The sequence below is a fragment of the Amborella trichopoda genome, chromosome 2 (assembly GCF_054954075.1).
Source record: "Amborella trichopoda isolate Santa Cruz 75 chromosome 2, AtrichopodaSantaCruz75HAP2 v2.0, whole genome shotgun sequence".
NCBI lineage: Eukaryota > Viridiplantae > Streptophyta > Magnoliopsida > Amborellales > Amborellaceae > Amborella > Amborella trichopoda.
The window spans coordinates 60799116-60811297 of record NC_142337.1 but is presented as its reverse complement, the minus strand read 5'-3'; the positions used below and the strand labels follow the sequence as shown (position 1 = coordinate 60811297).

Below are 12182 nucleotides of genomic sequence, written 5' to 3'. Positions count from 1 at the left end.
AATTTCTTACAAAGAATCCAAACAAATCGCTAGGTTTTCCCTCCAGTGCAATATCCTATAAAACTCCAAAATGGATCTTAGTATATGACATTGCGTCATGTCAATCATATGGGTTCCACATATACTATAAAACATGGCTTTTGTATCATTACTGAAAAAATAAATTTTCACTATAGAAAAGCCTGATAGGCCATAGTTCCAACATGACATCATCTGTTCTCAAGATCATTAATCAAGAGCATAAACAAAACTAGTCACTTCCAAGGACACATACGAATAGGGGAGTATACTATCGCACAATTAAATTAAAGGTTTAAAGTTCAAACCACAATTGGATATGGGTTTCAAACCTGGTTTGCTTCTTTAATCACTGATCGTGAGTAGTAAATCTCGAAAAGCAAAGCACCTAAACAAACGGAAACGGGTTTGAGGTTGTGTTGGTAGCATACCCTACGTTGTGCCCTACTGACAACTTAAAAAGGCCACTTATTGGAAAAAACGGGTAGGGGCGTTTCTTCCCTACTGCGGAATTACCAAAAGAAAAGAAAAAGCCCTAACAAAATACAAAAGTTTATTTTGTAATTAGTATGGTAAGCTAGTCTTCTAAAAATTTTGCTTGGATAAGCGAATTGCCATTCCAAATCGATGAATCAAACCAATGATACGAGACTCAATCTATAAAAATAAAAAAAATTAAAAAAATTAAAATAATAAAAAATAATAAAAATATAATGTGTAGGAACTTGACGATCTTGCCGATCTGTCTCTCGGACAAACTCACGGAATTCCCTAACAAAACAAGCCAAGTCCATAGGAAGCAAGCAGATTTTTGGTTTGAATTAATGTTTTAAAACCCATTGACTTTCGTCGAATTGGCATCCCCAACCGATTCTAGGATGGTTTGGGTCCCAAACTAGTTCCCCACCACCCACAAACCCCCTTCCCCTCCCCCTCCAAAAAAAAAATTACTTTTTTTTTTCTTTTTTTTAGCTTGTTTAATATTTTGTTAGGTCCTTTGAAGTCCCTATCTTGTATACTATGATTTTTACTTGGAAAAAGTTTACATAAGGTTGCAACTTTAAAATTTAGAATTAAAGATGCACCTCGAAAATCCATCGGAAGAGGTTGTTTTAATGTTGAAAAACTATCTAATCGTTCATTTCAACATCGATATGCATGAATATGAAAAGAAAAAAAGATTTCGAGTCCCAAAAATAATGCATCTTGCAACACATTATCTAGACTGTCCATTGTCAAGATTTTCATATGTTTATAAATCTACTTGATTTTAACCATTTTTCAAGTTTAAAGTTTTACAATTAGATATAAAAATAGATTTTGAGATAATCCTAAGAATTTTTATCCCAAAATTACATGTATGATAAAATTTGGAGGTGCATCTTAATTGGATTGTTTAAGGTTGCAACCTTCTAGAAACCACACCCTTTTTATTTTATTTATTTTTATTTTTTAGTACATTAATTTGGAGTGATTCGTGAACTGTTCTAAATCGTTGATCCAACATTGTGAAACATATGTGTGGGTGAACTATAAGGCCCACCAATCGGAGTCTTAAAACACTGGTTTCGGCAAAAAAACCAATCGATTGCTGGAGCTCCACGTTTTCAAATGTATACAGAAAAATATAATGTGCAAGTTTGGATGTATCCAAAATTGAAATATTTTTTTATTGTGATAAAATAACAAGTAATGATCCTATAAAATCCTTTTTCACCTGTGTGTATAGAACTCTAAAGAATTATCAATAAAATTAACATGAATCTATAAAAAAGTTATGCCATACATATGGGATATAACCTTTTTATAGGTTTATATCAAATTTCGTGGTAATTTTTTAAAGTCGGAGTTAGTATGTACAATCATTTTTTTTTAAAAAAAGAACTTAAACGAATCAGAGAGTATTTTTCTTTTTTTTCAAGGGTAAATCCACTCCACCGACTGCCACGTGTACATGAAAAACTTCATAGTCAATAAGACGGTTGCTTCACCTTTCCCCACGTAAAAAACCCCAGAACGTGCACTTTGCGGCTACCGAAGGATGCCGTTTCCCACGACCCAACTCTCTTTGTACACCGTACACGTGAAAGCCCCTCGATCCAAGGCGTTTTATGGGTGACCTGTCGTCTCTCTCCACCATTTTTCCATGGCCCACGTTCTCAATTCTCAATGTTCACAAATTAAATTTTTTTTTTTTTTTTTTCTTTTTTTTTTTTTGAAAAATAGGTTTTATCCCTTCCTAACCTTCTTATGTAATTGTGCACGTGTTCTGTCGCATCGACGCCCTTGTCTTCGATTTCTCTCCTGTTTGTTGATCAGTCAGAGTTTTCACCTAGTGCACCCCACTTTTTTACACCCATGTGCTTGTTTATGGAACTCATGATAAAAAGGTAAGAAGCACCAGGTGTTTGAAAACCCGAATCGGCAGCACGAATTGGCCCTTAGGAAATCCGGCTTGAGTTAGATTAATGAATGGGACTAGTTCTCTAGAAGTAGAATTAGCTCAAAATAATAAATTTTTTTTTAAAAAAATAATTTTTTCAACTATTTAAAATCAGTTACATGAATCATAATATGTTATTCTGCTCTATCGAAGGTCGTATCTTCATTAATACCAAAAATAAAATAAAAAATATAATATATGAAACTTGGGCGATCCAACCAGTCTAAATTGCTTAACGCCATGATACAACTGGTCGAGTCAATAGGAATCAGATCAATTCCACGTTTAAGGAACTGCGCAAGTCTGGACATATTCATAGCCCAAATTGGTGACTCCTAATCCAGACTACAGGGTCTTAAAACACTAAGAACTCCATAAACTAATAAGTAAACCTTCGGGTGTAGAGTTGGCCAACCACATGCCCTGACACAATCGGGATCAGGCCTATTCTAAGTTCAAAAAGAATTGTGTCGATCTGGACCAATTCACTACCAGATCAACAATTCATGATCCAGCGGAATCTTAAAACATTGAGAAGAACGTCTGATTTGACAGCAAAATAACTAGGCATGAGCCTCGTACATGTCCATTTTTCATAGAATCTTTTCTACCCAACTCGGACCAGACCAGGCCTCGGATGGACAGGCCTATAGAAACTGGGAACGGCTCCGGCTGAGTCTGGACCGGCTATGACCTTGTCGGTTGCCAGTCATACGTACCCAGGCGAAGTAAAAATTGAAAAGAAGAGAAGAAAGAAAAGAACTGCTCTTACTTATGTCCTCTTCTAAGCCCATACCCTACTGAAATAAAAAACCGAACAGAAATAAAAAGGAACAAAATAATCCCACTATCTATTATTTATGTCCTCTTCTATGCCCACACACTACTTTCTGCAAACGTCCGTATCATTTTGCAGGGAGAAAAAGGGGGAGAGAGAGAGAGAGAGCTACAGTCCATGGCAACACTCTCATAAAACAACCCCCTATCTTCTCTCCAAAAAGATGGCCACACTCTCCTCCACTCTCTCTCTCCTCCTCCTCACCTCAATTTTACTGCAAAACATCATCGCCACCAATGGAGACCACCAAGAGAAAACCCTAACAAAAAGTGGCCAAAAAGATGAGATCTGGTACACTTCTCCTCCCCCACCGGCCCGAGTGTCCTGCACCCAATGCTCATCCTGCCTGAACCCATGTAATCCAATTCCCGTGACACCGTCGCCGCCGCCGCCGCCGTCGCCGTCACCGCCTCCGCCATCACCTCCACCACCAACTCCATCCAATTCTGGCGAATGCCCTCCACCGCCAGCCCCGCCGTCGCCGCCTCCTTCAGGTTACATTTACAGTTCCCCGCCGCCACCAGCATCACCGTCGGGATCTGGAAATCCCCCGGGAAATCCAACACCGACAGCACCCTTTTATGGTTATGGTAATCCGCCCCCCTCTTCAGTTGTTCCTTATTACTTAGCGCCGCCTCCTCCATATTCTATTATGCCTTACTACCCCTATTATTTTCACACGCCACCACCTCCTAGTTCTTCGGCCGCGTTCATTACTCCTCGGTCAGTTTACGGGTTCGCAGTGACCGGTTTTTCTTTGCTTTTGGTCCTTTGGTGATAAGAGGGTTAATGGTGGAGATGGTGATGGGGCCTTGGGATTTGTTTGGGATCAATTCGGGTCTTAGATTAAGAAATAATGTGAGCTCCTGTGGAAAAAGATGGGGCTGGGGAGGGGCTCATTTTATGAAAATGTTGTTATATTTTGGTAAATTTTACTGTATTTCTAGGGAATTAATTTGGGTTGTGAGAGGAGATTGCTCATGTTTCTCTATGTAATTGCCTGCATTTTGATTTCTTGTGAGATCAAATGTATGGAAACTCTTGCAAGAGCCATAGTTTATTTTGTCTCATAATTTGGGGAAAGAACTCCAAAATTGAAGTAAATTCATGGTAGCTTCTCTGCTTTTTTTAAGTTACTATAAATTGCCAAAAATTAATGCAGAAGTGGTGTTATTTCGGTTTATGATTTCCATGATGAAGAAGTTTACTTGTGCTCTGTTTCTTAATTTGGAAAAAGAATGCCCTAGAAAATTCATGTAAAGGTATGGCCACTTCTCTGCAATTCTTTACTAAAAAAAACAAAAAGTTTAATAGAAAAGAGTCGTATTAATCCGTTATTGTTCCCGTAACGGTCCAGTGGATGGCGAAAGCAGCAGCTCCAATCGGAAGCTGGTTGAGGGCAAGATAGTCATTTTGGGAGAACCACAGGGTTAGTTTCGGAAAAAGTGGGCTTGTCAAGAGCTTTTTTTTTTTTCATCTTCTAATTTGAACTTCTATTTAATTTGGGGGACAAGTCAAGCCATCTGGCACGCATCTGCCTTCCCATAACTCTTTCCCGTGCCTTCCTTCTCTTCTCTTTTATTTTTGTTTTCTTACTTTTTCTAAAAAGAAAAGAAAAGAAAAAAAAGAGAGTACCATATACTCTTTCCCCTGTAATCTGGTTCAATTTTATATTGAACAAAAACCATGGACTTTTCCCTTTTATTTTTTTCTTTCTTCCTCAATCTACAACATCAATTCTTTGTTTTGGTTTTACATATTTCCGTTTGAGCCCATGTATTTCAAAGAAAAAGTGTAAGCCACAATTTACTTTTTAGCATAGAGAGTCATTTATTAGATTTAAAGTTTGAAAAAGAAAATTCTCGAATTTTGTATCATACCATAAGCCATCCAATTTGACGCTAATAATAATTGTGGCTTCTTTGGAACAAAAGATAAATGGTCTCATAAAATACAATAAACAAGTTCTAAGTTACATGACTATTATGTAGAAAGCACTAAAAAAAAATATATTTTGACAACTCTTACGGTTCAGGAGAAGAAGAAAGGGGAAATGAACAAATTGGATTAATTAATGGAAAATGGTTTGATAGGGCTGCAACCCTATCAAAATAAGTAAATCCCTACCTTGAAACTCACCAAAAATTGCAAGTGAAGCATTGGAGAAACTTTACATCGATCATCTCAACTTGAACATTATGGTTGTGCAAAAAAATTAAGGATTTCAAGCTCTTAAAATAGTATATATTATAACAAATTATCTAGACCACCTATTTTGCCATAAAAATAAGTGTTCACAGATTCACAAGATCTATACCATTGATTGAGTTTCAAATTTTATTGTCGGTGATGGAAATTGACTTTGAAATTACCAGAAAGATTTATATCGCCAAAAGTACTTTCCGGACAAAGATTTGAGATGAGGCTTTCTTTTGCCTTTATAAAACCCTCATCCTTAATTAATTCCATGAAAAGACCACTGTTTAGGGAGAGTTTTTTAACAAGATATTGAGTGAGACACATTCATGTTCTCTCTCACATAAAAGGTTGAGGTACTTTTATCTCTTTTCTTTTCTCTTTTTCCTTTTTATTGGTATAAAAGACTACTACACTCTCTCTTTTTTTTTTTTGCCCTTTTGAGGTGCTAAATAAATGTGAGTTTCAACCCACACCTTTCTATCACAAAATGAAACTTTACATGTGCAATTCTCCTTGTCATATTACAACACCAAGATTTGTTGTAACGTCAAAGCCATAATAATGATTTTAGATATCTGTCATATTTATTATTATGCAATACGAGGATTCACATCCTACTCATACAACAGTTTCTCTAAATTACAATTTTTTGGAGTCGATCTCGAGAATTTTTTGAATCTTGCTTCATTTCAGTGCCTTACATCGTTGAACTACAAAAGGTTTTTTGTTTTCAATATTTTACAAACACTCTTTACCTACGTAAAGTTTGGAGCTCCTTAGCTTTAGAGATCAGTGATTCGAGTTGTCGGATTGGAACCATGACATTGATGATTCTGGATGGAAAGTCCCATAGTTGAACGGTTTTTCCATTAGTTTTTAATTTTTATGCAACGGTAGCCTAGGCTGATTTCAATTTTTGAAAAGATTGGGCATCTTTATTATGCTTGTAATTTAGTGTTTATACCCAACAAGATCAACCTTCACATCTATATTCTCTCACAAGATCAACCTTCACGTCTATACTCTCTTTCAATCGTCCGAATGCTCTCTTGCATATAGCTTTAAATTGCTGTGTTAACACTCAAAAGTATACGGTCTTCAACATCTAATGTGTGAATCGTGATTCAGAGTTTAAAAATTCAGATCGATGGGGCAGATCGTTCACCAATAAATCTGTGTCAAATCGCTCCATCAACGACATAATTCCGATCTTAATCTGTCCTATCCAAAAAAATTTAAAAATTAAATGAAACAAAATAAAAATTATGTTGAGAGATTTATCTGGCGGTGATTTAGATGAGACCTACAAAAATATTATATAAAATTAAAAAAGGAAAAAAAAAAATCTTTTAGGCTGGGGGAGGGGAGGCGCTAGGGGCTTTAAGGAAGAACCGTGCGGATTAGTATTTGATAAAAAATCACTGGATTTTAAAATACTAATGTCAATGCTTCATATTGAAAGAGAATGCAGGACTCTTGCGTAAGCAATTTCACACGCATCTCGACATCCGCCCCCCTCGTGGGCATTACGAGTCCAAGGAGAAAAGAAAATGAGGGCACGCGCAAAAGAAGCAAAGAGAATAAAAGTAGTAGTACATGGCACATGGGAAAGCAACCTAAGTCGTTGACTCTATGGACATGAAGCATAGAAGCTTTAGCGCCCCTCGATCACATAAAAAACTTTTATTAAAGGGGAGTCGTTCAAAGTAGGCCACGGATCCCGTTTAGTTTAGAGAGTGGAAAATTTCATTAGGATAAATTAGTCCCATTTGTAACAAAATATTAGGACCCGGTTTTGGTGCTTCACTAAAAATAGTAACTGCCTCATATTCTGCACTGTATACATTAGTGTCACACACACGGGCAAGCTTTCTATGCTTTCTCTACAACATAAAATTTATATACTTAACTTTATCCAACCATCCATTCTGAATGGAGGGTTAAGATTGTCCCAATCACAATGTCACATCTCTACACTGTTTTATTTTTAATTTTTTTCTATAAATTTTTTTTACACCAAATTTTGAACGTCCAATCCTATATTAAACTCGCACTAGAAAAAAATATAAAAAAAACTATTTCTAATGAAATAAAATGATCAAAATACCCTTGAAATTTTTAAAGGGTATTTTGGTCATTGTATTTTATTAAAAAATTATTTTTAATATTTTTTTATAAGTGGATCCCAATGAGAAGATGGCACGTACCAAATTTCATATTCATGCAATTTGTATAAAAAAAACTAAAAATAAAATACTTTGAGACGTTGGATCTAAGATCAAACGATAAGTGGCTCTCTTGATCAAAATTGGACGGCTAGATGGTAGCGAGAGGATAGTACTTCTATGCTGTAGGGAAAGTAGAGAAAGTTTTCCCGTCACATATGGCCGTAAAGAACTGAGAAAAGTTATTTTTAGGTGCAATCCATTGTCTATTTACTATCATCACCATCATGACAACCTTTCCTATTAGGGTCGGCTACAAAAATCCTGACATGCGATTCCACTCTATCAAGGCGTATCTCTCAATGAGACCATAAATTCTTATATAGTTTCTTACTATTGTCAACCATATCCTTGTGAGTCTATCCCTTATTTTTTGTCCATGTATTTTGCATTGGTGAATATAAATGGACTGCACAAATATTATATGATCTAAAGCACTAAATGCTTTGCCAATAATAAAATATTATTTTAATATTTATCTCAATAATTTGTTGTTGTTAATGATGGTACTTGAATAAATAATATCTAATAGACATGCACAAGATCCACCTTTGGTTCCAAAGAAGCACAATGAAGATTAATCGTATGTGGAACACTGAAAGCCATACCCATTTTGGAGCACTTGACGGCAATTATGTCTAACGACATTGATGGCTTTTGGCGCATGATGACACCAGATACTAAATTGTTTTTTCATCATTAACATCCTCTAAACTTATCCCCACTATTCGGCTCGGTTTGCTTATGAGTATAAATTTATGGGTAAAAGTTTCACATATACGACACTTTATAAAAAGATTTATCTAAAAAAAAACTATTTATTTTTTGTACATAGAGGTATTTATCATTATCACTCGTTAGATGTCAAATTGTGTGACTTGGAGTGAGTCATAAAATCCAAGAAATTTTGACATAATGTGACGATTTGTACCCTCTTCAAAGCAAACATATACCAGAGACATATATTGCATTGTCCAGTACCGGAATCGGTTTAATCTTTGCCGTCCATCAAGGGGATTAGAAGGCGGATGCCCTTGTAAGGAACCATATAGCATAGACTTAGCATATGATAGGCTTTTCTAAAGTGTAAACATCTAATAACTAATTTTGCCATTAAAACATTTGAAGGGAACAAAATGTTGGAAAAAATCTCTTCGCCGTGGACAGAAAACGATGGCCCATCGAAAAAAACCACGATCGCAGGTAAAACAGCCATGGCCATGTGCAGAACAGTTACGACCGTGGTTTGGAATTTTTCAGTAGTGAGCAGAAAGAGGCAAAAAAGGTACAGAAATTTTCCGAATTTGAGGATTAACTGTGGTTGATTAATCATAAAATTATAACTTGAAATAAAGAAAAATCTACCTGTTTCGAGGTACATCGACGATGCTGTGACAGATATGGATCGAGAAAGACCAAATCAAGAGAAAATATGCAATATGAAATAGGCCAAAACATATTGAGAAAATTATGAAACAAGTGCACCTAAGATGTTTTTTTAAATCACGATGCCAAAACATCGACGATGCTGTGACAGATAGGTATCAATGATGGTAAAACATTGTTTTCCGCTTAAATATTTTATCTCCTTAGTTTTTTTCCCAAATCTTGGTTTTTATCATTTATATTAGGCAGACACCACTTTCCGGATTATCTCTTAGGAATGAACTATATGAAAGTTTGATTTGCAGTTATTTGGTAAATAATAAAGACAGCAACGACCAATTTCGCAATGAAGTTGATGAAGAATTTTAGAAGAAAAAAAAGGAGACGTCCAGGCAAGCCCAATTCCAACCTCTATGAAAACCTTTATATTTGAAATCCTTCTTAGCTGAAAAAAATAGATTCAAAACTGCAATTAGTAGGGGATTGTATACAGGAAGCCTTGTCTGCATGCACAAAAAGGTCATAAACACCTCAAGTCCTTAGGTATAGAGAAGCACTTCAAGTCATTAGATGTAAAATCAGAGTGCTCGGGTGTGTTATTTATTTACACTAAGCAAAGCCAATACTATGACCCCTTAATCACCGAATTTCACATCTCTACATCTAAGAGTAATTGCGACTTTTTTGCATCAAAGATAAATGATCCTATTGTGTAATTTCCCAAATTTTTATACCAGTTACCTTGTTTTTTTGTGATGCTAATGCATGGCGTTGATGGGCTGAAATGTGAAACTTTGAGTTTAATAAATAAATACTTGGTTCACATTCTTTGTCTAGGTGTTCAAGGTGGCAGAGGGCCACAGTAGAGATGCTTTGAATTCATTTTTACCACGGGATCATTTTATAGTTGAACTATCCAAAGAAAAAAAAAATTCTTGATACGCATTCCTTATTTTTCTGACTTCTACTTCTATTACTCATTTCTATATGCATTTCGAATAGACTAGTGATGCGAGTCCATTTAGTCTTGGACCCCACTTGGGTTTTGCATGGCATGCATCATTGAGGCAGAGAATCAAGCCAGCCAACGTGTGGTCAGAGCTAGTCAAAACCTATTCGACACCGGCTGTTTTGGGTAGACTGGATTTTAAAACCTATTCAACACCATGCATCATTGATGGATGATATACAGATTAGTTTAAAAGTACAAAATTTATTTATTTAATCATGTTTGTCCGGTCTAACCAGTTAAAATCAATTAAACATCAGTTTTAACCAATATTTGACTAAATTTAAATTTCACTTTAAAAAACACCGCCAAAGCATTAACAAATGATCCAACCAGTTGGACCAACAGGTGCGGCCATGTGCTGACAACACTGCTCTGAAGCAAGCATATCACATGAGAAGCTCTTGATAAAAAAAACCATTACAATGCTCATGTTATACAAAGTAGTATAGAAATATTGAGCTCGACAACAGAGTTTTGTTCAGAATCCTCATTGGCAATATTCTTTAAAGGTCTTGGTTTCTTTCTTCTTTTTTTTCTTTTTGGTCAACAACCTTGGTTAGGCCTCTCCATGAATGAATATGTAAATTGTAGGAGTGTCTCCATTCATTTTGCATCCTAACCCTTCCCTATTTTTGGATCCTACTCGTTCTAAATTCCTTGTTGATCTTGGTTCCTTGGCTTGATGGTGATCTCATTTCTTTATTTCCATAGGTGTGTATCTCTACTTAACATAATCACAGATTTAAATAAATTATACAAGGGATTTCCTTTTTTTTTTCTTATCCCCAAATTTATATCCTATGGTCCTTATTCATTCATAGCTCATTCAAATGCCTACTTTTTTACACCAATTAGCGTTAGTGGAAGGAATTTTAAATAAGAATAGCAAATGGTGAGTGAAAATGTGTTAATCACTCTACTATACGTACCAAATTTTCCATAAATAGGATAAGCAGCTTATATTCACGATGGTAAACATTGCATCGAGACTCTCTCTATTATACCAAAATGGAATGCTTACATGCCCGCTATTGCCTTGGCGGGTATCAGGCATTTGTCCTTAATATATAAATTAGTTAGTCTGGTCCAAAGAAAAAAATAATGATGGACAAAAAAGTTAAAATTGATGTCAGTAATTATGGTAAATTTGGACTAACCCATTCTTATCTGAGCTAAATAGGGTTCATATTTTCACATTATATCTTTAAAGGAAAAAAAAAGGTTAGATGCACTAAATAAGGTTCATATTTTTACACTATATTCTTTTAAAAAAATGGTCGATGATGAGATTAGTTACGACTATGTTAGGCCCCTAACTAGTTCACTGATTGAATCTAATAACTATGATATAAACTGTGAGATTGACATTTACCGTCTCATAAAAGCCCCCGTTGGACTTAAAAAGAGTCACACCCCAAACTTTGGAACTTAATTGCAGGCAACAATTTTCCCTTCTTTTTTTTTTTTTTTTTTTTTTTTTAAAAAAAAAATTTCTTGATAAAGTGACTATCATGCAATAAATGATCTCCACCTTGACTATAAATGATCTTTTTGGTACGATCTTTCAAATCTTACCTTTCGTGGGCTGTCCTTTTGAAGCATTTAACAGACCTTTCAAATCTGTTTTTTATTTGAATGAGCTATGAATGAAGAAGCATACACTAACGATGATTGGTGTAAAAAAGTAGGCATTTGAATGAGCTATGAATGAATAAGGATAATAGGATATAAATTTGGGGATAAAAAAAAAAATAGAAAACCCCTTGTATAATTTATTTAAATGCCTGTGATTATGTTAAATAGAGATACACCTATGAAAATAAAGAAATGAGATCACCATCGAGCGAAGGAACCAAGATCAACAAGGAATTTAGATCGAGTAGGATCCAAAAATAGGGAAAGGTTAGGATGCAATGAATGAATGGAAACACTCCTACAATTTAAATATTCATTCATGGAGGGGCCTAACCAGGCTTGTTAACCCAAAAAAAAAAGAAAAATAAATAAATTTTAGGCATGCAAATAAATGATCTTTTTGGTAAGATCCATAAAGGTCTCTCG

The 12182-nt window shown here is 35.4% G+C and overlaps 1 protein-coding gene across 1 annotated transcript; it reads left to right on the top strand.

Annotated features, from left to right (window-relative positions):
• The first annotated feature begins 3349 nt into the window (after nt 1-3349).
• Nucleotides 3350-4480, top strand: LOC148783399 (uncharacterized). Its single transcript, XM_088859108.1, has one exon. It carries the CDS (start codon nt 3463-3465, stop codon nt 4075-4077), a length of 615 nt encoding a protein of 204 aa, XP_088715234.1. The 5' UTR covers nt 3350-3462; the 3' UTR covers nt 4078-4480.
• The last annotated feature ends 7702 nt before the right edge of the window (nt 4481-12182 follow it).